Source organism: Globicephala melas, chromosome 7 (genome assembly GCF_963455315.2).
Source record: "Globicephala melas chromosome 7, mGloMel1.2, whole genome shotgun sequence".
In the NCBI taxonomy this organism is placed as follows: domain Eukaryota; kingdom Metazoa; phylum Chordata; class Mammalia; order Artiodactyla; family Delphinidae; genus Globicephala; species Globicephala melas.
In genome coordinates this window covers 71,295,823-71,322,276 of record NC_083320.1, presented here as the reverse complement: position 1 = coordinate 71,322,276, position 26,454 = coordinate 71,295,823, and the positions used below count along the sequence as shown (strand labels likewise).

At 36.2% G+C, this 26,454-nt stretch overlaps 1 protein-coding gene and 1 pseudogene across 3 annotated transcripts in view; both read right to left on the bottom strand.

Annotated features, from left to right (window-relative positions):
• LOC115851029 (CD302 antigen) overlaps positions 1–26,454 on the bottom strand; it is a 129,253-nt gene that overhangs the window by 32,406 nt on the left and 70,393 nt on the right. For 2 of the 3 annotated variants that reach the window (XM_030852685.2, XM_060302389.1), the window contains 9 exons: positions 25,844–26,011; positions 24,302–24,418; positions 20,693–20,887; positions 17,817–18,043; positions 16,097–16,265; positions 12,307–12,456; positions 5,840–5,962; positions 4,171–4,338; positions 757–2,419 (listed from right to left, as the gene is read on the bottom strand). In XM_030852685.2, the coding sequence (XP_030708545.2) occupies positions 2,241–2,419; positions 4,171–4,338; positions 5,840–5,962; positions 12,307–12,456; positions 16,097–16,265; positions 17,817–18,043; positions 20,693–20,887; positions 24,302–24,418; positions 25,844–26,011 (1,496 nt within the window). In that variant the 3' untranslated portion in view covers positions 757–2,240. Of the gene's footprint in view, positions 1–756; positions 2,420–4,170; positions 4,339–5,839; positions 5,963–12,306; positions 12,457–16,096; positions 16,266–17,816; positions 18,044–20,692; positions 20,888–24,301; positions 24,419–25,843; positions 26,012–26,454 lie in introns of those variants that run through there. The other variant, XM_030852687.2, reaches the window with a different exon arrangement.
• LOC115851076 (centrosomal protein of 57 kDa-like) lies at positions 13,146–14,749 on the bottom strand (annotated as a pseudogene).

Genomic DNA, 26,454 nt, shown 5'->3' with positions numbered 1-26,454 from the left:
AATTAAAAAAAAAGTCTTTGATATATATAGTTAAAATTTGTCTTTTTAGGTAAAAAGTTGTTGAGCAAAGACCTAACAATTAGGTCTTTGTTTCTCCAAGAGGGCTTTAGGATTAAATGAACCTAAGAGAAAGGAACCTGAATCTCTGGCTTTCCCTAGATTCAACTCAGCAGAGGGGTCAGGACTGGGGGTTGCCAACACTATTTGCAGAGGAGATCTCCCAGATAACGAAACATCTTGGCCTGGGATCAGGGAAGGGAACATGCTGTGAGAGGATAGTCATTGGTAGCACTTCTAAATTTGTCCCCTATACCTGATCATTGGGTGTATTTGCCTGCTTTTTTAGGTGCCTGGTTTTGAAATATCAATTTTGTCAGACCACGTGTGGGTGTTGGATTAGTTAGGAAGATCGGAAAAAGTTGTCTTCAGTTCCTCTGAGACATTTGGAACAGGGGAAATGAGGAAGGGAACACAATACAGGCAGTTCTGATCGTGTTGAGAAGGACTTTCATGGAGATTGTTCAGTGGGAGTTAGAAACATAAACTAGATATTTGAACTACTGACTTAGAAGTGGTTGATGAATGTCGTGGGGCGGGAGGTGTTGTACTGGATCTCCTGAAGGGAGCACACAGAATGAGAAGCAAGTGGATCATAGGTGGAATCCCTGCTGATCCAGTAGTTTAAAGAAACGCTGAGTCAGAGGAATCGAAAAAAGAGCCTAAAATCAAACATTCAGAGATGTCGGGATGATTACGTTTATTCTTTTAAAAATGCACACAAAATCTTAAGGATGCCTTGCTTTACAATAGCTGGACACTTTATTTCTTGTCATGCTATGTGCCTAACATAATAAAGCCCAATCTAGAGATATTTTTTCCCCAACAAGGATCAACAACACTTTTACTTAAAAAATAAAATGACTTTATTATGGCATCACTACTACATTTACCTGTACTTTTTGCATCCAGTTTGTTTAGTTCTTTGAAGAAAGTCTTAACAACTAAAATTGTACAGATCATAGAGCAAGAGAATTACTTTAACAAATTCAGTAAAAAATAGTTCAGGACAACTGTACTATAGAGTTTTAGACTATACTAACGTTGTCTTAGAAATTTATTTACAATGTTATCACAGTATAAACACTCTAAATTTTAAAATAAATCTGTGGATTTTATACAAAAATATTCTAAAGTACAAGTATAAGTTAAACACTGAATAGAACATTCATCATATGCAGTAGAAGCTATTATTAAGAAAATATTCTAGGTGGTAAAATTCTAAACGATAACCACAAAACTGTTTCCTAAACCATTCCTAATTTTAAATATTTTAGTAGTAATCACAAGGTTTAGAGTTTCATGGTAAAATTTTCATTTTTACAAATGTGAGATACACAGTTACCTTCACAGGCCTCTTTTCTCTTTAGCTTATGTAAAAAGGCAACAAAGTAATAAAAATTTCTTAGTCAGAAGTTGCCATACTATATAAGTATATTAATTGTGAAATTTTCAAAAAATCTTATCCTTAGCTGATTCCCTTTAAAAAGAAAACAGTTATATGTTGTACCTAAAACAAAAAAACACATTTCAGAAAAATGTTAAGTACTAAATCTTTTTTTAAAGTCTTTTTTTTAAAGAAAACTATGACCAGAACAAAACATTTGCATTTAAATAATTTTGGTGTGAAATATCTTTGGAATAGTATAAGAAACTCTTGCCAAGAGGCACCATTTTGCTGTTTACATGTTTCATTGCTCAATAATTTCCCCCAAATGCTACAAATGACTATTTTAAAACAATGTTGACATTATTTACAGTTGTGTTTTTACCTTGAGGTACTAATTTTGCATTTGGCTCGGATGTTCTTAAAAGGTAGATCTGTGACCTAGTAATATGCCAGTTTTGATTTCCTAAGACGTTGTGTTAAAATACCATTAAAATATACATATCCTTATTACCAACCACATTCTTACAGAGAAAAATGCACATTAAACATTACCTTATGAACAATTTGGACTTTAGTTCCAGCTTTGGTTCCTTTTCATTCTATTAAGTAGTTATAAACATGGCATTTGTGGGTAATTGTGTAATTGTAGATACCAGGATAGCAATTAAACAAAAAAAAGAAAAAGTACTTAAGACTTCTACGTTGAAACAGAGTAAATACTGACACTGGGAAAATTTTAAATGGCCCATTTTTCCTAAACCATCAGTGCAAATTAGCAAACCTTTAGAAGAGTTTAGTCATGGAAAGAAGGAAGCATAATTTCATCTTCATTGACTCCTTGTTGATACCGAACTGAAGAGAAGCCCACCCAGTGCAAACGGTTCCTTTGGAAAAGGAACCAGATCAATCCGCTGATGAGAGCTAAGAAACTTAGCACAGCAAATGTGATACCCATTCCTCTGTAATCAGGGCCTAGAACAGGGAAAGGTTTGACAGTGGAGGAGAGAATATAAACGTGATTATTATTGATTTTATACATTAGGCTCTATGTCACATATGTAAACACTGTACAAATTAGATACAATAAGTACCTGATTGTTTCATAGTGTGAACACAATTCAAATTCATCATCAGATACTTAAGAGCTTTCTTTTCCAATTTAACTCTTTTCATTCAAATCCTCTTCATTGCTATAGCAATTTTCTTCCAAAGAAATTAAAGTGCTATCATTATTCTCACTTCCCTTCCCATCATCTCTGAGACCATCATTCCCAGTATATTACCTTACTTTGATAGCAAATTGCTAAAAGTTGTAAATGTTTGTGTTTGACTTACCTAGTGCCAAATAAAGTATTATTTGCTTTAAAGGAATTTAAGCCTTTAGGATGACCTCATTTAGCTCCTTGCTATTCAATTTCAAACACTGTCCCAGGCCCCTGTCTACATGCTGTCGAGATGGACTCATTTTTTCCCATGGCTTTAATACCGTCTCTATGCTGACCTCCCTTCTCTCTCCTACGTCCAAAGGCACACATCGCACATGCCATGTGGATAGTTCATCTCCACATGGATAGTTCAAAATGCCAAAACAGAACTCTTGGTTTATACCACTCTAACCCTGCTCCCCCCCAAATCTTTTAGTCACTCTCCATTCCACTCAGAATGGAACCTGAACTCTTGACTCGGGATTCCAAAGCCCTAAGTGTCTGGCACCTGTCTACTTGGCAGCTCTTCCCTGAGGCCACAGCAGGTTGTTCTGTCTCAGGCTCTCTGCTCCAGCTGGCACCTCTGCCTGCTATGACTCCTACCCTGGTTCCCAAGGCCTTTCCGATCTCAGCTTCAATATCTCCTGCTCTAAGATGTCTTCTCTGATAACCTGATCTAGAGTAGTCAACCTCCTAGTCTCCATTATACAGAGTTTATAACTATTTGATATTTTCCTCTCTTTTAAAAATAGACCTGCTTGGTTACTTATTATGTCTTCCCCTATTAGATTGTAAGCTCTGTGAGAAAAGGAATCTTATCTGTCTTGTACATGGGTAACAGCTCCACACATAAAACAGATAATCTAAATATTTGCTGAATCAATGCATAAATATATAGATACTGGTCACCTAGAATTAGGGTTTTATTTTTAATATTTGTACACCAAACTGAACATCTTATGCTAATCTTTAAAAATGTTGATGTGAAAATTTTAGAGCTTATTAAGATTTTTGTGGTTATTTTATGTATCAGTTATGATGAAATGGAAGTTCAAGTTATGATTTCCTATAGATACTCAGGACATTTTAAGTAATTAAATAGTTTTGCATTGTTCTTAATTATGAGTTGTATGGGAATGAGGAGAAAGGAAACACACTGCAGAATTAGACCTTTGAGTTTTTACATGTTTGAACTATGGAATAAAATACATCTTAACATTTTCATAGAAACAACCTCCCTAATACTCTGGCAGCTTCCATTTTTCTTAGGAAAGAATATACGAAGTTTGGACAGTTTAGCACTTTCCTCTGGGAGTCCTAGACATCTTTTGCATTTACTGTCATTTGTAATCTATCTATTTTTCTGAGGAAAAGAATCTATGAGTTAAGATTGTTTGGATATACTCTAAGGACTAAGTACTTTAGGACAAAGTACAAAACTTTGCACATAACTGAATTGTACAATTATTTCCTGACCTATTTTGCAAAGTGTTCCTTAAGGACAGGTTACATACTTACCCAAGGGAGCTCTGCAGACAACTCTTCCATAGCCACGTGAACATTCAACTTTTATCCAAGTTTCATTTGAAGCTAACAAAATGCTACATTGTCCACTGCCACTCTTAAATTTATTTGCCCATTTGACAAATGTCACTTTTGATCCATCTAACCAATTCCAGGACTGATCTAAAGAAAGAAATTAAGTATAACTATGTTTATTGCAACTAAATTACTAAGGTTAAAAGGTGCATGGCTCATATAATTTATTTCCTTAGAACTGTGCTGTGCCACTATTTTAAAATGAAATTTATTGAAAGTGAAAAAATTAAAATCAGTCCATCACCTGCACTTGCCACATTTCAAGTGTTCAATAGCCATATATGGCTAGTGATTACTACGTTGGACAGAGAAGATATAGAACAATTTCATCTTTGCAGAAAGTTCTGTTAGACAGCACTGATGTAGAATATGGTGCTTTGATTAAAGTGCAGAATGCCTGTACATTTACTGTGTGACGGATAGACTTCTAAAGACCTGTATCCCTTTTCTCTTGCTCTCCGCCCCCCTCCCCCATCAAAAATCATTCCCAGTGTGCTGGTGGGCGAGGAAAGGTACAGCGGGGTCCAAGAAGGCCTCCTCACCGTGACTCCATTTTTGCTTTCCAGCTGAGGTTGTACCACCTTGTGGTGATAGTATAAACACAATTTATAATTCATTTAGATGGCCAACTTTGAATTCACTGACTTTTTGACACATACTTAATATTTTGGAATTCACATTTTAATTATTTAGAATTCAAATTTGCATAAAATGTGAAGCAGACTTCCTATTCTTCTATCAAATTTGTACTCTTCATTCTTTATCAATTCCAAGTGCATTGAAACCCTCTATCTATTACGCCTTATTGAAAAACTCTTCCACAAACCTTTTTGAACCAAATTTCTGCCATTTTACTAAGCTAGTATGAAAAAAAAATCACCATTAAGACTTAATTTAGGGCTTCCCTGGTGGTGCAGTGGTTGAGAGTCCACCTGTCAATGCAGGGGACACGGGTTCGTGCCCCGGTCCGGGAAGATCCCACATGCCGTGGAGCGGCTAGGCCCGTGAGCCATGGCCCCTGAGCCATGGCCCCTGAGCCTGCACGTCCAGAGCCTGTGCTCCGCAACGGGAGAGGCCACAACAGTGAGAGGCCTGCGTACAGAAAAAAAAAAACAAACAAACAAACAAACAAAAACAAACAAACAAAATACTTAATTTAGCTCTATGGTAAAAAACGTTCCAAGAGGGAAGGGAACAACAGGAAGAGAACTTCTGAATAACAGTTAAAAGCTACAAAAACACTGTGTGATAGACACTAGAAATCTAAGGGTTCCTGGTGGGGGACACGAGGGACACAGATATTGCCACAGGAGAAAAACAAATTCTGTTGACCCAAGTATCTTAAGTCTCTAAAACAATTCCAGTTGAGTTAACCTGATTTTCTATTTCATTAGTGTTTCCATCATTACTAATGTCACCTGTTTATTCATTAGGAGTTTATGAGCCTCTAAAACAGCAGATCTAGTTTATTCATCACCAAGAAGCATTCGAATTAGCCACCACTTGACATTCTTTAGTGAGGCTGACTTGGTATTTAGGACAAGTTAGAACTCTCTTTGCACACTGTACATACAGATATGTCATTTACCGGCAGAAAGTTGAGATAATCCAAGCCAAACTCTCATGGTGATGTTATTATTTTCCCTCATCAGTCTGCTCACAAATTTATTCTCATCTTCATCCTTTATGGTAACGATAGTTGCAGAATGATCTGTTGAAGGAAAACAAACCCCAAACCAATTAGCTTTATGCAAACTAGGGAAGCGGTTTATTCTCAACCAGCCATTTGAAAAAAACTATCATGATCAAGATCACGAAGATATTCAAACTTGACATGGAATGTTCTTAAAATCTGATATTTATTTCAGATTTTTAAAAATATAACATTAATAGCTTCTAAAAAAGTTAGTAATGTTCTAGATTGAAACTTTGCATATAGAAATTTTACATTTCCTCAAAATGTTTACCTGGTAATATTTTTGGATCTTGGAACTACGTAACCAGTGAGACCTTTCTGTATAAACAGCAAGTCATAAGAATGGGGTATGTAATGGTAGAAGTCTGTGCTCCCCTATAGACTTTCAACACTCTCTCCTCAACAACCAGTTCTGTATAATAACTCAGCTTTAACTTTGCTTCTGTTAAAATGAAAGCAAATAGGTTTGGGATGTCAGAGAGCATTGGCCTTCCTTTTAATATTATTTTATACATAAGAGTACTTGGTCATCCATTGTAAGTTCCTAAATATAGTATGGCACTGAATGAGTGAGTATTCTTGAAGTTTGAGAGGTTGCCCTAAACCCACAGAGATAACAGTGCTATCACCAGCATCAGGCAACGGATAGAAACAAAATAATAACTAGACTTGGAAATCCATCCTAAATGGAATCAAATAGTCTTCAACCCAAACAAGCTTACCCATACTTGAACTAAAGCATTTCTTTTGTGGTGTGAAGTATTTAAAGAAGGGCAAAGGAAAGGCTTTTCTCCTCTACAGATCACCACAGTGTGCAGGGACTTTACCTTGTTTAATACTACGTAATCCTGTAGAAAAGGTATTATCACTATTTTACAGATGTAGAAATGGAGGGGCAAGAAGATTAAGGAAGTTTGTCAGACTTTCATAGCTAGACAGCTTTAGAAATAGAAAGTCAATCTCAATCTTTCTAATGATAAGAGTAGTTACGAATGCTCTCCATTTGCAGAGCTCTGTGATAAATTAGCACACATTATCCCATTTCATTCATTCCTATAACAACCCAACCTTTACCCAAACTTTGAAGTGAGTACTATTTTCATTCTCATTGTTCAGAGGAGAAAGAGAAACAATTACGTAGCTTCCACAATATCATTCAGCTTAGTTAGTATGGAAGCTGGGATTTGAACCCAGACCTGTCTCCAAGACTTAAGTGCTTAAACCCTACACTACAATGACAGTAAACCTTTTTTTCTCCTTTAGGAGCAAAAGGCTTCTGACTTTCAGAACATGTATATAGAGCTCAAAATAGTTCCTATCACGTGTAACATGTATAACACACAACAGTTCCCACACAAAAGTTTCCATCATGTAGTTAAGCAGTAACAAGGAGATTTTTAAATCATTAAAGTGTCTCCACAAGTTAGTAAAATAAATAAGATAAATGTCATCTGCCTGCTTAAACTGAGACCCAAGGATGCAGGTACTTGAAATACTCTAGGTGGTCTCCCTAGAAGTCATTTCACAGTTTGACTACCCGCCAAGTTTCTCATGGGAGGGAGCCAATCATTGCTGCTCTTTCATTTTAGTTAAATCTGAAGACAAAAAGTCCTGTCCCTTATAGTGTTCAGAGGTGTGGGCCATCCCTTTTGCAGAATGGATGAACAACCCATACTTCTTAGACTTTGTTACCCTGGTCAGGCTAAGCTTACTTATTAATGACTAGGTAATGAAAAATCTACAATTTTGCATTTACTACTTAACCAACTTTACAAAAAAACAGCTTCTTAATCCTTTCATTTAAGCATATCTAGCTATATTTAAAACAGTTTCATTTGTCAGTATTTTCACATATTAGTTTACTTAGCAATTTTTTTGGTTTTGTTTTGTTTGTATGTTTGTTTGTTTTTGCAGTACACGGGTCTCTCACTGCTGTGGCCTCTCCTGTTGAGGAGCACAGGCTCCGGACGCGCAGGCTCAGCGGCCATGGCTCACGGGCCCAGCCGCTCCACAGCATGTGGGATCTTCCCAGACCAGGGCACGAACCTGTGTCCCCTGCATTGGCAGGCGGACTCTCAACCACTGCGCCACCAGGGAAGCCCGATCATTTTTTTTTTTAACATCTTTATTGGAGCATAATTGCTTTACAATGTTGTGTTAGTTTCTGCTGTATAACAAAGTGAATCAGCTATATGCATACGTATATACCCTCCCTCTTGCGTCTCCCTCCCACCCTCCCTATCCGACCCCTCTAGGAGGTCACAAAGCACCGAGCTGATCTCCCTGTGCTATGCAGCTGCTTCCCGCTAGCTACCTATTTTACATTTGGTAGTGTATTTATGTCAATATTACTCTCTCACCTCATCTCAGCTTACCCTTCCCCCTTCCCAGGGTCCTCAAGTCCATTCTCTACGTCTGCGTCTTTATTCCTGTCCTGACCCTAGGTTCGTCAGACCATTTTTTTTTTAGATTCCATACATGTGTGTTAGCATACGGTATTTGCTTTTCTCTGACTTACTTCACTCTGTTTCACAGACTCTAGGTCCATCCACCTCACTACAAATAACTCAATTTTGTTTCTTTTTATGGCTGAGTAATATTCCATTGTATATATATGCCACATCTTCTTTATACATTCATCTGTCAGTGGAGACTTAGGTTGCTTCCATGTCCTGGCTATTGCAAATAGAGCTGCAGTGAACACTGCGGTACATGAGTCTTTTTGAATTATGGTTTTCTCAGTGTATATGCCCAGTAGTGGGCTTGCTGGGTCATATGGTAGTAATATTTTTAGTTTTTTAAGGAACCTCCATATTGTTCTCCATAGTGCTGTATCAATATACATTCCCACCAACAGTGCAACAGGGTTCCCTTTACTCCACACCCTCTCCAGCATTGTTTGTAGACTTTTTGACCAGTGTGAGGTGATACCTCATTGTAGTTTTCATTTGCATTTCTCTAATGATTAGTGATATTGAGCATCCTTTCATGTGTTTGTTGGCAATCTGATTATCTTCTTTGGGGAAATGTCTATTTAGGTCTTCTGCCCATTTTTGGATTGGGTTGTTCGCTTTTTTGATATTGAGCTGCATGAGCTGCTTGTATATTTTGGAGATTAATCCTTTGTCAGTTGCTTCGTTTGCAAATATTTTCTCCCATTTTAAGGGTTGTCTTTTCGTCTCGTTTATGGTTTCCTTTGCTGTGCAAAAGCTTTTAAGTTTCATTAGGTTCCATTTGTTTATTTTTGTTTTAATTTCCATTTCTCTCAGAGGTGGGTCAAAAAGGATCTTGCTGTGATTTATGTCATAGAGTGTTCTGCCTATGTTTTCCTCTAAGAGTTTTATAGTGTCAGGTCTTACATTTAGGTTTTTAATCCATTTTGAGTTTATTTTTGTGTATGGTGTTAGGGAGTGTTCTAATTTCATTCTTTGACATGTAGCTGTCCAGTTTTCCCAGCACCACTTGTTGAACAGGCTGTCTTTTCTCCATTGTATATTCTTGCCTCCTTTATAAAAAAATAAGGTGACCATATGTGCGTGGGTTTATCTCTGGGCTTTCTATCCTATTGCATTGATCTATATTTCTGTTTTTGTGCCAGTACCATACTGTCTTGATTATTGTAGCTTTGTAGTATAGTCTGAAGTCTGGGAGCCTGATTCCTCCAGCTCCATTTTTCTTTTTCAGGATTCCTTTGGCTATTTGGGGTCTTTTGTGTTTCCATACAAATTGTGAATTTTTTGTTCTACTTCTGTGAAAAATGCCATTGGTAGTTTGATAGGGATTGCACTGAATCTGTAGATTGCTTTGGGTAGTATAGTCATTTTCACAATGTTGACTCTTCCAATCCAAGAACATGGTATATCTCTCCATCTATTTGTATCATCTTTAATTTCTTTCATCAGTGTCTTATAATTTTCTGCATACAGGTCTTTTGTCTCCTTAGGTAGGTTTATTCCTAGGTATTTTATTCTTTTTGTTGCAATGGTAAATTAATTTAATTTCACTTTCAGAATTTTCATCATTAGTGTATAGGAATGCAAGAGATTTCTGTGCATTAATTTTGTATCCTGCTACTTTACCAAATTCATTGATTAGCTCTAGTAGTTTTCTGGTAGCATCTTTAGGATTCTCTATGTATAGTATCATGTCATATGCAAACAGTGACAGCTTTACTTCTTCTTTTCTGATTTGGATTCCTTTTATTTCTTTTTCTTCCTGATTGCCATGGCTAAAACTTCCAAAACTACGTTGAATAACAATGGTGAGAGTGGGCAGCCTTGTCTTGTTCCTGATCTTAGAGGAAGTGTTTTCAGTTTTTCACCACTGAAAATGATGTTGGCTGTGGGTTTGTCATATATGGCCTTTATGTCATATATGTTAAGGTAGCTTCCCTCTATGCCTACTTTCTGGAGAGCCTTTATCATAAATGGGTGAATTTTGTCAAAAGCTTTTTCTGCATCGATTGAGATGATCATATGGTTTTTCTCCTTCAATTTGTTAATATGATGTATCACATTGATTGATTTGCATATACTGAAGAATCTTTGCATTCCTGGGATAAACCCCACTTGATCATGGTGTATGATCCTTTTAATGTGCTGTTGGATTCTGTTTGCTAGTATTTTGTTGAGGATTTTTGCATCAATGTTCATCAGTGATATTGGCCTGTAGTTTTCTTTTTTTGTGTCATCTTTGTCTGGTTTTGGTATCAGGGTGATGGTGGCCTCGTAGAATGAGTTTGGGAATGTTCTTCCCTCTGCTATATTTTGGAAGAGTTTGAGAAGGATAGGTGTTAGCTCTTTTCTAAATGTTTGATAGAATTCGCCTGTAAAGCCATCTGGTCCTGGGCTTTTGTTTGTTGGAAGATTTTTAATCACAGTCTCAATTTCATTGCTTGTGATTGGTATGTTTATATTTTCTATTTCTTCCTGGTTCAGTCTTGGAAGCTTGTGCTTTTCCAGGAATTTGTCCATTTCTTCCAGGTTGTACATTTTATTGGCATGTAGTTGCTTGTAGTAATCTCTCATGATCCTTCGTATTTCTGCAGTGTGAGTTGTTACTTCTCCTTTTTCAGTTCTAATTCTGTTGACTTGAGTCTTCTCCCTTTTTTTCTTGATGAGTCTGGCTAATGCTTTATCAATTTTGTTTATCTTCTCAAAGAACTAGCTTTTAGTTTTATTAATCTTTGCTATTGTTTCCTTCATTTCTTTTTATTTTTGATCTGATCTTTGTGATTTCTTTCCTTCTGCTAACTTTGGGGTTTTTTTGTTCTTCTTTCTCTAATTGCTTTAGGTGTAAGGTTAGGTTGTTCATTTGAGATTTTTTTTGCTTCTTGAGGTAAGACTGTATTGCTATAAACTTCCCTCTTAGAAATGCTTTTGCTTCATCCTGTAGGTTTTGGGCTGTCATATTTTCATTGTCATGTATTTCTAGGTATTTTTTGATTTCCTCTTTGATTTCTTCAGTGATCTCTTCTTTATTTAGTAGCATATTGTTTAGCCTCCATGTGTTTGTATTTTTTACAGCTTTCTTCCTGTAATTGATATCTAGCCTCATAGCGTTGTGGTCAGAAAAGATACTTGATATGATTGCAATTTTCTTAAATTTACCAAGGCTTGATTTGTGACCCAAGGTATGCTCTAACCTGGAGAATGTTCCATGAGCACTTGAGAAGAAAGTGTATTCTGTTGTTTTTGGATGGAATGTCCTACAAATATCAATTAAGTCCATCTTGTTTAATGTGTCATTTAAAGCTTGTGTTTCCTTATTTATTTTCATTTTGGATGATCTGTCCATTGGTGAAAGTGGGGTGTTAATGTCCCCTACTATTATTGTGTTACTGTCGATTTCCCCTTTTATGGCTGTTAGCATTTGCCTTATATATTGATGTGCTCCTATGTTGGGTGCATAAATATTTATAATTGTTATATCTTCTTGGATTAATCCCTTGATCCTTATGTAGTGTCCTTCTTTGTCTCTTGCAATAGTCTTTATTTTAAAGTCTATTTTGTCTGATATGAGAATTGCTACTTCAGCTTTCTTTTGATTTCCATTTGCATGGAATATCTTTTTCCATCCCCTCACTTTCAGTCTGTATGTGTCCCTAGGTCTGACAGTGATCTTTTTTTTTTTGACACTGATCATTTTTAATGGCTATTTCAATATTACATTGAGCTCATATATCATAAAATACTTACCCATTTCCCCACCACTTGGCAATTGGGTAATAATGCTATTATAATTAGTGAGTGCTTTAGAAATATTTTCAAAAACATAATCTTTGTTTTAAAGGGTTTCGTTAAGAAAAATTCCAATGATTAAATTACTGAGTCAAAGAAAGTCAACACATTTTAACTTACCAAGCTCTGAACAAAACCGTCTGGCTTCTGAGAAACTGTGCAATGCCTGATCAGATGTGTAACAGTGGTCCCTGTACTGAATCCACTGTGACTTATTCCCTTTTACTGCTGGACATCTTGATGAGTATGTATGAGAGGACACCTCTTTAGCTGTAAAAATGTTAGACATAACTGTGAAAATGCACAGAAAAAAATGACTGACTTTTAAAATCTCATTAAATGTCACTGACACTGTGGTTGACACTGTGGTTCCTGTGGGTAAGAAGCATTCAACTCAATACACATCGGAGAGAGCTACAGCCCACACTTGCATTCTTGTTAGTTTTTGGGATACCATTTTTAAAACTGAGAATACAAAGGAAAGTACTTAGCCCTCTAAGATGAATTTAGACTAAAGTAAAAACAGTTGGAAAGACAGACTAGGAGAAGAAGAAAAGACAGCCTGGGTAGACTTGTAACTACTTTGAAATAATAATTAAAATTCTTTATTTCTTTGGATTCCTTTTTATAGTAATAATAAAAACGTAGTTGTACCTTGCCACAAAAAAAAAAATCACACCCACAAGTGAAAATTTGGTAATTTGTTTACAAAGCACAACAGATCAGCACAGCAAAATCTGTCTCAAACAGATTTTGTAAAGAAGTGTAGCTTCGCAGCTCTTAACAATTCCCCTTGTTTCCATTTAAACTCTTTAATTTTTAATTGTGCTGTGTAACACAAGAAGCCTGTGTAATGAAGCCTGTGCCCCTTAAGACCATTGTTAATTCCAACAGAAGAGAGTATGAGAACTGGAAAGTAAATTGCTGGCATCCTGTTGGTGGGGTACAGATTATCTGAATCAAATATCTGACCTCGTATGGCCAGTAATCTCAACCCAAACCATTTTTCTGTATGCATTATGTATGGTCTGCATATCCTTCAGTCACTGAAGGCCTCTTCTGCTTTTTTATCCTTGTCACAGTTTGGTAGAATTCTTTTTATTTATGATCCCTATGATTCCAGAAGAATGGCTGCTGTCCTTTCCTTCTTCATCAAGAGACTTCAGGATGGCTCTCCATTCCTCCTTCTGCTTCTCTATCCTCTGTTTCTCCACCTGGGCTTGTTCTTTTTTGAAATCTAATTATTTGATTGGCTTCTGCCTCCATACTTCCCACTAATGCCACTAGTTTGAGTTCTAAGTCTTCCTTCAGTTTGACAATTGATTACTCCTGGGTAAGTTTCCTAGTTGCAGATGACGTTTGGTCATCTGCAAATTCATCTGCAAAGTGTGTAAGACTTGTGACAATTCTTCATTAATGCTGCTGGAGGAGGAAGACGGTATTAGCAAGCTCTTGATTCTACCACATTGTGAATATAGTTTCTTTGCCAAAAATATACAGCTGACTACTCCTTCATTGCACAGGCAGTAATGTGTGTTGCTTCATTAGATGCAAAACATGTTGAACATTGGCTACCAATGCATGGCTAGGACAAGTGGACTTTTATGAATGGGCTGGCTTAAAAAAAATTCTTCTTACACTGGGAACATATGGAAATGTCTTATCTTTAAAGTCTGTTTGTTTCTAGTCCAGGCTGCAACTGGGCTGTTTTAGACTGCATACATTTTCTTTCCTTACTGTTCTTCATGAAGTTTTGCTTCCAACTCTTGCACTGTGGTAAGTTTGTTATATTCCTCTCAAGAAGATTCAACTTTTTTGAAAGGGGTAAAATACACGCAACATAAAATTTACCACTATAACTATTTTTAACTGTACCGTTCAGTGGCATTAAGTACATTCACATTATTGTGCAAACATCACCACCATCCACCTCCAAAATTTTTTCATCTTGCAAAATTGAAACTTTGTTCCCATTAAATAATAACTCCTCATTCCTCCCTCCTCCCCGCAACCACCATTCTACTTTACGTCCCTGTGAATTTGGCAACTCTATGTACCTCATATAAGTGGAATCATACAGTATTTGTCCTTTTGTGACTGGCTTATTTCACTAAGCATAATGTTAATGTCTTCAAGGTTCATCCATGTTGCATTATGTGTCATAATTTCCTTTCTTTTTAAGGCTGAACAATATTCCACAGGATGTACACAGCACATTTTGCTTATCCATTCATCTATCAATGGACACTTGAGTTGCTTCTACCTTTTGGCTATTGTGAATAGTGCTGCTGTGAACATGGTTTTACAAATATCTGTTCGAGTCCCTGTTTTCACTTGTTTTGGGTACATACCCAGATGTGGGATTGCTGGATCATACAGTAATTCTATGTTAAATTTTTTGAGGAGTCATCATACCATTTTCTACAGTGGCTACATACCATTTCACATTCCCACCAGCAATGCACAAGGGTTCCAATTTCTCCACATCCTCACCAGTACTTGTTATTTTCTTTTTAAGATCCAGTATAAGTTTGCACTTGTATTCGTTTCCCAGGGCTGCCATAATCAATTAGCACAAACTTGTTGACTTAAAATGACAGAAATTTATTCTCTCATAGTTCTGGAGACTACAAGTCTGAAAATAAGGTGTTAGCAGGGTTGGTTCTTTCTAGAGGCTCTGAGGAAGGATCTGTTTCATGCCTCTCTCCTAGCTTCTCATGGTTGCTGGCAATCCTTGGCTTGTAGCTGCATCACTGCCATCTCTGCCTCTGTTATCAAATGGCCTTCTTCCTGTGTGTCTGAGTCTCTCCTCTTATAAGAACACCAGTCACTGGATTTAGGGGCCATCCTAATCCAGTATGACCTCATCGTAACTAACGACCTCTGTAAAGACTATTTCTAAATAAGGTCACATTCTGAGGTTCTGGGTGGACATGCATTTTGGGGAACACCATTCAACCCAGTACATCACTGAATTTGTGTTTGAGCTGTTTTCATTCTCCTTTATCCTATAAAGTCTGTTTCTCTAACACAGATGTCCTCTCCATTTCTACATACTTTATCATATTTCTCATGTATTTCAATTGTTTTTCTAAAAGATTAAATTTATTTTCTATACCTAACAACTAAGATGTCAGTTCTTGATTGTGTCTTTATTCCTCATTCTCTATATCATTCTCCTTTTCTTGTATTCACTCGTATATCTAGATAAGGTGTTCACATTTTCTTCTGCTTAAATCCATTGAAATTCCAAATGTTAAATCTTCTCTTGAGGATTCTTCAGAACAGAAAATATGGTAAGCACTGAGAGAACCAGAAGCTTCAGATAACCACATGGCCACCATCTCGTGGCCTGCCCAGAGCGCCTCTGCAGCTTGTGTTGTAGGTTCTTGTGCTCTTCATCATGATTCATACTCCACCCACCAGGGACGACCCCAGGTCCAGTCCCTGATGGAAGGGGCTCTTTCCTTAGATTTTAACGATCCTATATGTTTGGAAAACATTTAGTTACACAAAACATTTCTTTACTATAGAAACTCTTTACTATAGAAACTTTCAGAGCCATCAATATGGTAAATCATAGAGGTATTTCCCAAATTTCTATGCTGTAGAACCCTTTTTTAAAAGAAGCATCTCAGCCTTTGAAAAACATTGCTAAGTGAAATTAAAATTCACAAATTCTAGAGTAAAACTCATCTAGTGACAGAACAATTGAAAGTCTTTGAGAACAAATTCCCTGAATGGGCATATCATATTTGTTTCTCTTCACAAAGTATCAAAAGTATTTTGATAGGACTTGTGAATAAACCTTATTTAAAATATACAAAAAGTTCCTTTGAGTATTTAATCATGTGCATAAAATAAATGTCACGTTTCAGTAAATATACAGTTATTTGAAATCAAGTCTTACATTTTGTAGGTTTATAACAAATAGCACCATCCTTAACAGAGTTGCATTTTTCATGTTTCCAAATTCCTTTTGGATCCAAGACAACACAATTTCCAGCAGATTTTTTATCTTTCCATGGGATGTAGTCAAAGGCACTGCCATCAGACCATTCAAAACTTGATTCACTTCCCTGTGTTAAGAATAATAGAGATAACTTGAATTCAGATGTATGACTTCAAAAAGAACATTAAGAAGAACATGCATGGAGAGAGAGGCATGGACATATATACACTAACAAACGTAAGGTAGATAGCTAGTGGGAAGCAGCCGCATAGCACAGTGATATCAGCTCGGTGCTTTGTGACCGCCTGGAGGGGTGGGATAGGGAGGGTGGGAGGGAGGGAGATGCAAGAGGGAAGAGATATGGGAACATATGTATATGTATAACTGATTCACTTTGTTATAAAGCAGAAACTAACACACCATTGTAAAGCAATTATACCCCAATAAAGATGTTAAAAAAAAAAAGAACATGCATGCTATAAAAAATACAGGGATGGAGTGTTAATTATTTGCTTACAAGTATTGTAGATCTGGACCTACTTGTAAAATCAGGGATTTATTTTTGATGCACTGATCTGAGACATTTGCTCTGGCATAATTTAAATAGGACTTTAAAGTTAAAGACAGGGTTACTATATCTCTAGATTTGTTTTTTTTGTTTAAAGGATGAGTTTATATAACACTTGAAATTAGATGACATGCAAATGTCTTCCATTTGTCACAATTACAGATTTACAGTCTCAACCTTCACATTATTCTAAATATTGTCTTTTATGTTTTATAGTTTTGTGGTTTGTGTCTCTGGCTAGATTTTTTCATATTACAGAAGTCATCAACCAGCAGGGGTCTGGAAGAGAAAAATACTTCCCAAGAAACTCATACGGGAAGATTAGTTTTGACTTGTCCTCGATTCTATAATCCTAATTTGCCAACCTTTTATTTTCCCCACTTTGTTCTAAAGATTATTTAAATTAAGCCTTCAATTCTAATCTCAATAGATGTCTATTTTTTGTATACTAGACATCATTATCAGTACATGAATATACTAATTAATAGGGTTCGAATAGTGGTACAAAAGATGTGTTTACCTGCAGAAAATTATTTTCAAATTAGTGTTAATTTCTAGGGGGAAAGTGGGGAGAAAATATACATCTATTAGTCCTAATGTTAAGAGTTTTACTTGGCACCTTATACAGTATAAATTTTGTGCTAATAATCCTCTATTAAGGAAAACATTATCACCCCAATTTTACAGATGAGGAAATAAGCTCGCAAAGGTTTAATAACTTGCTTGTGATCACCCAACATGTAAACAGAAGACCTGCCACTCGTATTGGAACTCAGGTTTTTCTGATCCTGTGCTATTCCCTTTTCACCAGCTCTCCAACTGGTCTATCCCAAATATGTTACAGGGGTGTCGTTGAGACATTAATCTACTAAGCCCTTGGGATGGCTTGGCAGTGCCCAGGGCAGCTGCAGTCCTGGCCATTTGCCTAGATCACTCTATAAATATAATTTTTCAATTTGCTCTATGTTGTGAAAAGATAGAAAGCACTATGGGATGCAAATGTAATCCGAGGACTTAATCTGATGTTATACTTTGAATTAATATCTTATGCTCAGATTTCCAGCCCTCTAACATATTTGGAAAATTTCTGGAAAACAAAACAAGACTTACATCGTGACTTGAGAGCCCAACCCATAGTGGAAATCCATCGCGCTTTACGATATCTTCCAGAAAAAGCTGGCCATTTTGGTCATGAACACTTGCCAAATGACCTCCACTTTGAGAACATGTATTTAATGCTTCATACCATGTTACCCTTTTTTGAATAACATTATAAATACCACCTTCATGTGGAATAAACCATGGCAGAGTAGTATTATAGTCTTCCTTGTAGTCAACTGTAATATTTAAATTAAAAGTGTTAGTGATTAAATTTAAATTATTCAAAATACATATTTTGGGTAAGGTTGGACATGCAATCATTTCAAAAGTTAAATAAAACTGGGGCATCCCTGGTGGCACAGTGGTTGAGAATCTGCCTGCCAATGCAGGGGACACGGGTTCGAGCCCTGGTCTGGGAAGATCCCACATGCCACGGAGCAACTGGGCCTGTGAGCCACAATTACTGAGCCTGCGCATCTGGAGCCTGTGCTCCACAACAACAGAGGCCGCGACAGTGAGAGGCCCGCGCACCGCGATGAAGAGTGGCCCCCGCTTGCCACAACCAGAGAAAGCCCAGGCACGGAAACGAAGACCCAACACAGCCAAAATAAATCAATAAATCAATATTTAAAAAAAAAACTTCCTCCCCTGAACCCTTGGATAGCCTTGATCAGATACCTTAAAAAATAAATAAAAAATAAATAAAACTGGGCCTCTTATTAATAAGGGAGGTCAAATGCATACTTTCTCTTATAGCCACAGCATATATAATAGGCTCTTAACTATTACAATTGTCTGAGTGATTAAAAAAAGGGATAAACATTGTCTTTTATTTAAGGAGCTCACATATTAGTTGGGCACAGAAAACAACACCACCTGAAATGAGGGCAAAACAATTAACCACTAAAATATGTGTGACTGACTAGAGAAAGAAAGAGTCATCTGAATTAAGGGAGTCAGAAAACCTGCTTGATAAATTAGATCTCCAGACTTTAGATTAGATGAAATTAGGACCAAAAAGAAATAAGGTAACCAGAAAGTCAGCTAAAAACAAACAACAGTAATAACAAAACCACAATGATGGTATTTCAAAAGGACACAGAAGCCAAGTAAAAGAGCTCCCAATGGCCAAATCTGAAACAATTTGAGCAAAATATTAAATAATATAGTCTATTAGATTATAACCCAAAGTATAAAATAAATAACCATGAGCCTGTGCTGATATAAATAAATGACAAAATAAATTTTTTTTAACGGAAGAGAATAGACAAATCTCCTGTGTAGAATTCCAAGTAACTTATATAGATACTTCCCACCTCAGGAAGATAGAGAATAACTCTCCATTCCACAAGTAAGGACTGAGTATGGTAACTTCCTTACAAAGAGTATGACATGGAAAGGGGGAAGAAGAGTAACTCTGCAGTGGAGAAAGCTAATGAACGTTACCTAGACCCAGGTGATCAAGGTTAAAATGAACAGTGGTAAGTAAGTCATGCTGACAGAATATACCCTTCACAGGATGTGATGAGAATGACATTTTACCTCTGTGTTTTTTTCCCTAAACCCCAAACCCATAACCCCAGTTTAATCATGAGAAAAACATCAGCCAACCCAAACTGAGGGACATTCTACAAAACACATGACCAGTGCTCCTTGAAATTGTCCAAAAAAGCAAGAAAATCTGAGAAACTATCACAGCTGAGAAGAACCTAGGAAGACATGAAGACCAAGTGTAACGCAGTATCCTGGATGAATTCCTGAACAGAAAACCAACATAAAGTAAAAACTAAGAAAATCTGAAAAAGGTATGGACTTTAGGTAATAATAATTTACCAACATTGGTTTATTTGTTGTGACAAGTGTACCATACTAATGTTAGATGTCAACAACAGGGGAAACTGGTTATGGTATATATGGGAATTCTCTGTAGTATCTCTGTGACTTTTCTGTAAATATAAAACTATTCTAAAATGAAAATTTTATTTAAAAAGGAAAGAAAAAAGAAGGTAGAAGACATCATGACAGGAAAAAAAACCATAAATAAAGGTGCAAATGAGAATGGGTATACACTGTACATGGGACAGTGATGAGATCAGCGTGACAGGAAAAGATACTAAACCAAAAATGGGGAAAAAAATGGAGACTGAGAGAAAGCCTAGAATTTTAGAAGAGACTCTGGTTTCTAAAAAGTCTCAAAAGCTTACATGAACTCAAAACAATTAATAATAGGGAATCCCTGGAGATTGTTGATGGAAATGGTGCATCAGAAAGTTATTCTGCAGGACTGTGAAGGGAGAAAATGGGCCTGGATGCAACTGTGATGGGCTCCATGTTAGCAGAGGACTTAGAGCAGAATGGCCATAGGAACAGTTTTTAAGCTGTGAAAATTTAAAAACTGACATGCATTTAAAAATACACGTATTTAAGGAATTAGGCAAGGTTGAGAGACATTCACTTTCGGCCTGTAATGTCAAAACTCTACCCAAACACACTTCCTTATTTATAGAAATCTTATCCAGCCTTCAAGGCCCAACCAAGTTTTTCCTCCTCCTCAGTACATTCTTTGTTTTCATTATTCCTGTTTTCATTGGTCTCTTTTGACTTCCCAACAAATGTAAGCCTGTACCAAATAACCTAAGACTAACCTGCATAAAACAGTGATAAACATTTAATGCTGTCTCCCCAACTACATTTTATTCCTTGAGATCAAGACCATGACACCAGGGAGTGTGTCTTTTCCTTCCTCTGTGACGTCTACAGCGCCTCTCATAGGACTGAATACAAGGGAGCCACTCAAAAAGTACAACTGCATGATTCCCGCTAGTGAAGCTAATGACTTTACATTCTCTTTCCCTGGAGTAGAAACCCTACATTAGCATACTTACCCATTTCAATTTTGCAAGCCAGAATGCTGTGCTGGTGAAAGTAAAGTATGTCTTCAACAACATTGAAGGTTTGAATATCCCAGAAACCATCAGTATTCAAGCCAGCAAAAAACTTGTCATTTTTTACAGCTGGTCTTCCTGATCTCCAGTGTGTATATGACAGCGTGGTCTTATCAGACCACATGAGAGAATTATCTAGAAAAGAAACACTTTTTTCTATGCTTAGAGATTAAATCAAGACTTGAGTTACACTTATGAGGTTAATATTTCAAACTCAACTAATTTTCTTTCTTCTTTCACCACCTTCTAAAAGGTTGTATAATTATGTGTATCCCTCTAAAATATTTTCTAACAGTAAACCATGCTTATTTTTAATATAGAAAGTACACATTATAAACATGAAAATTAATATTTATTTATCATTCTACCATCCTGAAGTAACTTTACATTTTGTTATTTTTTTCATCCAATATTCATTTTTTCCTACATATATGTTTAATTGTAATGGAAATTAACACAATTATTTTATTTAAAAAATTAACATATATAAAACTAGTGATAGAAACCTCTTCTCTGGACCTAAACTGTGCACAATTTATGTCAATTGATTTTTGACAAGGGCGCCAAGAAAATTCAATGGGGAAAGAATAGTTCCTGGGACAACAGGATATCTACATGCAAAAAAAGTGAAGTTGGACCTTCTCCTTTCACCATACAAAAAACTCAAAATTGATCACAGACCTATATGTAAGAGCTAAAACTATAAAACTCTTAGAAGAAAACACAGGAGTATGTCTTCACGAGCCTAGGATAGGCAAAGTCGATAGACACAAGTGATAAAATAAAAAATAGACAAACTGGGCTTCATTAAAATTTTTAAAGTTTTTGTGCTACAAATTATACTACCAAGAAAGTGATGAGAGAAAATATTTACAGATCATTTCTTTGACAAGGGACTTATATCCAGAATACATTAAAAAGTGCTTAAAACTCAGTAATAAAAAAGACAAATAATTTAAAAAATGGGAAAAGGATCAGAATATAGATTTCTCCAAAGATAACATACAAATAGTCAATAAGCACACGAAACGATGTTTAATATCATTAATCAATAGGGATATGAAATAAAAACCTCAATGAGATACCACTTCGTACCCACTGGAATGGCTATAATCAACATAACAGATAAAAGCAACTGTTGGCATGATATGGAGAAATTGGAACCCCTAATGGACAATGGTACAGCAGCTTTGGAAAACCATCTGTTAGTTCTTCAAAGAGTTACACAAAGACCCAGCAATTCCACTCCTAGGTATATACCCAAGAGAAACAAAAACATATATCCACATAAAAACTTGTACATGAATGTTATTCATAATAACCAAAAAAGTGAAAACCTAAATACCCATCAACTAATGAATGGATAAATAAAATGAGGTATATCCATACAATGGGATATTATTCAGCCAAAAAAGGAATGATACTTGCTACAGTGCCACATGCATAAACCTTGAAACCATTATGCTAAGTGGAATAAGCCGTTCACAAAATAGTCACATATTATATGATCTCACGTACATGAAATACCTAGAGTAGGCAATCTGTAGAGACAGAAAATAGATCAGTGGTTGCTGAGGGTTGGGAGAGGGGATGGGGAAAGAGGAGGGACTGCTAAATGGGTATGATGTTTCTTTGGGGGACAGCGATAGTTGCACAACCCTGTGACTATACCAAAAGCCACTAAATTGTACACCTTAAATGGCTGAATCGTATGCTACGTGAATATACCTTACTAAAGTTTTTGGTAAAACAAGTTGCTAGGCCTATTAAAATTATGAATTGGTATGAAGAGTGATGTCATTATTACCTACACATACTCCTTGTTGTCCTGGTTATTTCTTCCTTTCACTGATTACCGTCTCCCAAGGCATTCTACCTACACATCTGCCTGCAGCCATGATACACAAGGAATCTGGTACATGTGATTTGGTTCTTGCTTGCTGCTTTATCTCACCTCATGTCTTTGAGTCCCTCTCTCCCTCTCCCCCAATGTTAATAAAGTTACAATTTTCTGGCCCATGCGATGGGCAATGGTATATTTCTAAAGCTGTTATAACAAAAGAGTCACTTTTTCACTTGGCTTGAAATATCTCTCAGTTGACACATGGCTTCTCTTAGTAATTTCTATTCGCGGCCCTACTTTTGAAGAGTCAGAACTTTAAAAAAAACCAGAATCCTTTGTATAGGTGGTATATACAATTAAATAATATTTAAGCATATTTAAGTGATAAAAAACCACTATGGATATAAATTAAGCCAGTAAGAATTAGTTTTAAGCCAAATTTACTGTTTGCTGGAAATATCTTTCTATATGTCTCTTATATGTCTGTATATTTTAATAGAAGTTTTGTTACAACTACATCTTATAAAAGAAGTTAAGATGATTAAAAGAAAGCCTACAGATCTGAAAATGCTTTGCAGAATACAGAATACATTTTCAGTTGTTTCTGATAATATAACTAACAAAGTACAGCAAAGGGTACAATTGAAATCTCTAACTATATCCTGGGTATAGTTTCTGTTGCTCCACATGGGATCACTGTTTCCTCAGTCACTTTCAGGTAAAGCCTGGGAACTTTCTACCTAGTTCCTCTCCATTTTCTTCCATTCTTAAATTTAAGAGTGTTCAAGCATCATCAGAGAAAAGAATTGGGCAACTAAGTCCTACCATGATGAACTAATCTTCAGCTGGCAACCCAAGTCTTACCCATTACTCGATAGCTTAATTTTTGTTAACTCATCTGCAAGCCATAAACATTTAAGAAAAACCTGAGTAATTCTAAGAAAGAGACAGGTTAGATAGCAAAGAGAAGACTATTTTTAAAATGGTCAGATTTGAGTAATTAAGTTTCTTTGCCTACCCTACCTCTAGCTATCATTGTCCTGTGCCCCTTATTAAGCCCCTTTTTTGGGGTGAATGTATGATTTTAATGCTTTATGCCCACACAGTGATTTTTTTCTAATTCCAAAACTTTATGATTTTCAGGATACCTCTAATTGAGTATCTTTCTAAATTGGTCTTATTTCCCCTATTATTAGAGTCTGTGCTTTAAAAAAAATTTCATAGCAATTATATCTTGAATTTGTGGCATTTGCAATCTCAAATATTCTATCCCATTGGCAGACTATGTGTCTCATTTTTGTAATGTATACCCCAAGCCAATGATATAAAACCAAAGATGCAACATTAGTAGAAGTGTATTTCTCTTCTCACTCATCCCACATACATAGAGATATAAAGTAAGTATTGGAGATTTATGCAGGAGTGCAGTCATTTTAGTTAGTCTTGTACTGCTAGGAGGGAGGGTGAAGAAAGGAAATTATTTTCCACCATTTAACTCTAAGCTTGGTGGTAAAGGCATTTTAGTGGCAGAGCAGAGACACAAAAACTGTCTTGGTATTTGTATTAAGTTATGCTAAGTGCATAATTATAATTTTGTATACTGATTAACATATACTCTGAAGAATATACTTTCACAGCTTGATAAACAAGTAGTTTATAATGAACTATGAATATAAATAGTGAAAAACAGTAGATTTACAACTTACTTTCATAAGTTATACCTAACATGACCCATGAAGCCATGTAATGGTAGCGTAGAAGCTGCTCAAGAGCAAAGTTATTCTCTTTTTCATCTCGAATACTCAGAATATGTGATTTTGGATCTGTTAAATAAAAAAGAGTCAATAATTTAAATAATTAATTATTTAGAACACTTTGTTTGATAGATTTAGTCATTTTTATTTCCCAGTTTAACACACTCCAAAACTTAAACAATAGTAGAAAATAAGAAAGACATATAAATTAAAACTATCTTGTTGTACTAAATGAATAGGTTAAAACATTTTCAAACTTTTTTTTTTTTTTTTTTCTTGCGGTACGTGGGCCTCTCACTGCTGTGGCCTCTCCCGTTGCGGAGCACAGGCTCCGGATGCGCAGGCTCAGCGGCCATGGCTTACGGGCCCAGCCGCTCCGCGGCATGTGGGATCCTCCCGGACTGGGACACGAACCCGTGTCCCCTGCATCGGCAGGCGGACTCCCAACCACTGCGCCACCAGGGAAGCCCTTTCAAACGTTTTGATCTTCAATTTGGTCTCACAGAATAGTGGAAAACTAGTAGCTGAGAGGAGAATTTGAAACATTGATTCACTTTCCTTTTCCCCATTTAAGGCTTATTTTGAGTTGGTACAAATCCACCTATATTAATGACACACTGTCAAAGACTATAATAAATAAAAATCTCTTAGGTGGGCTAAAAGACAGACCTTCCTTTTCCTTAGCGATGACTGTTATAACAGGATTTTAAAAGTTTAATATTTCCCAAAGTGTGTTCCTCGGAAAAGAGCTACATTGAAAAAAACTTTACAAATTTTGGTTAACCAAAAGTAAACTAGTTCATTCATGTCAGTATTTCTTAAAGTATATGCTAATGCACATTTGATAATGTTTAAAAGGAAGTGAAGATGTGTGGTATTTCTCACCCTTGTTCTTTAACTAAGCATCTTTTTCTTTACAGAACATCTCAAGAGTAGTGTTCCACAGAACACACTTTGGGGAATAACGGTTTGACATTTTCCATAGGAACTTCCTATAAAGTTGATGGGTCCATTGTTCAAAAGTCACAAATCCTCAGTGGATCTCATAGGAAATATCTGGAGAGTCCTGAGAGCTGAAAGTATGAAATGTGTATTTCTTTTAAGCAGAGCTGCTTCTTTCTGGCTTATCTAAGTTTTCAACTACTCAAACTGGCCTATTTTCTCTCTGCCCACAGCCTAACTTGATTTAATATCCAGCTCTCTGCTCTCTAGTGTCATTTCTTTCTCTTTTTAAGTAGAACCCATTTATACATCTAAAGAGAGACTAGTTCCCTAATGGATGGGTAAGAAAGGAGATAACTCCTATACTTTCCATTTTAACTAAACACAAATTTTAATACTTTGTCATTGATAATGTAGAAATTAGGAGAGGAATATTTTTGAGTTCTAGTTACTAGCGCTAATTAGAGATATTTATTGAATATAATACACTCAGATGAGATTTGTTTACTAACGAGCACAATGCAACATATAACGGCCATACAACATACTCACTCAGTGTCTGGCATTGAGAATGAACTTCATCTCGTGTTGTCACTGTATATCTATTCTTTGTTATCATGAAATTGTAGCAAGAGTTCTCAAATGGTATCCATGGAGTATTTAGAACAGGAGACGGACATCGAACACTGTTAACTGGTTTGACCTCTTTTTCAGTCTCATCTAGAAAAAGAATTAATGGTAAGAATTCTAGCTTCAGATATAAATGTTAAATCCTGTTCATCATATTTAGACTTGATTTGTAGGAATATTCAGGAAGCCAAGAAATAATAGCCTGGTGATGCTTGTTCTGTTTATGCTCAAATAAAATGTGACCTCTTAACCGGCTTTCTGTAGGAAGGAAATTACTTAATACAATTTTCTTTTCCCTGATGTGGAATGAGTAGAAGAATGTGGAAAATGAGGTGTTATTAGGTTAAATGCAGTTTCTGTCTTCCTGCATCACCAAACTTCTAATACAAGGGGCCACTTCAGAGAAACTATACAAACATAATAAGAGGCACCTAAATATGACTTTGAGAATTCATCTTCAATTTTCTGGTTACTGATACCTTCTCTAACTTTAAAAGAATATTTTATGAAATACTTGATGTTCTAAATAAGTT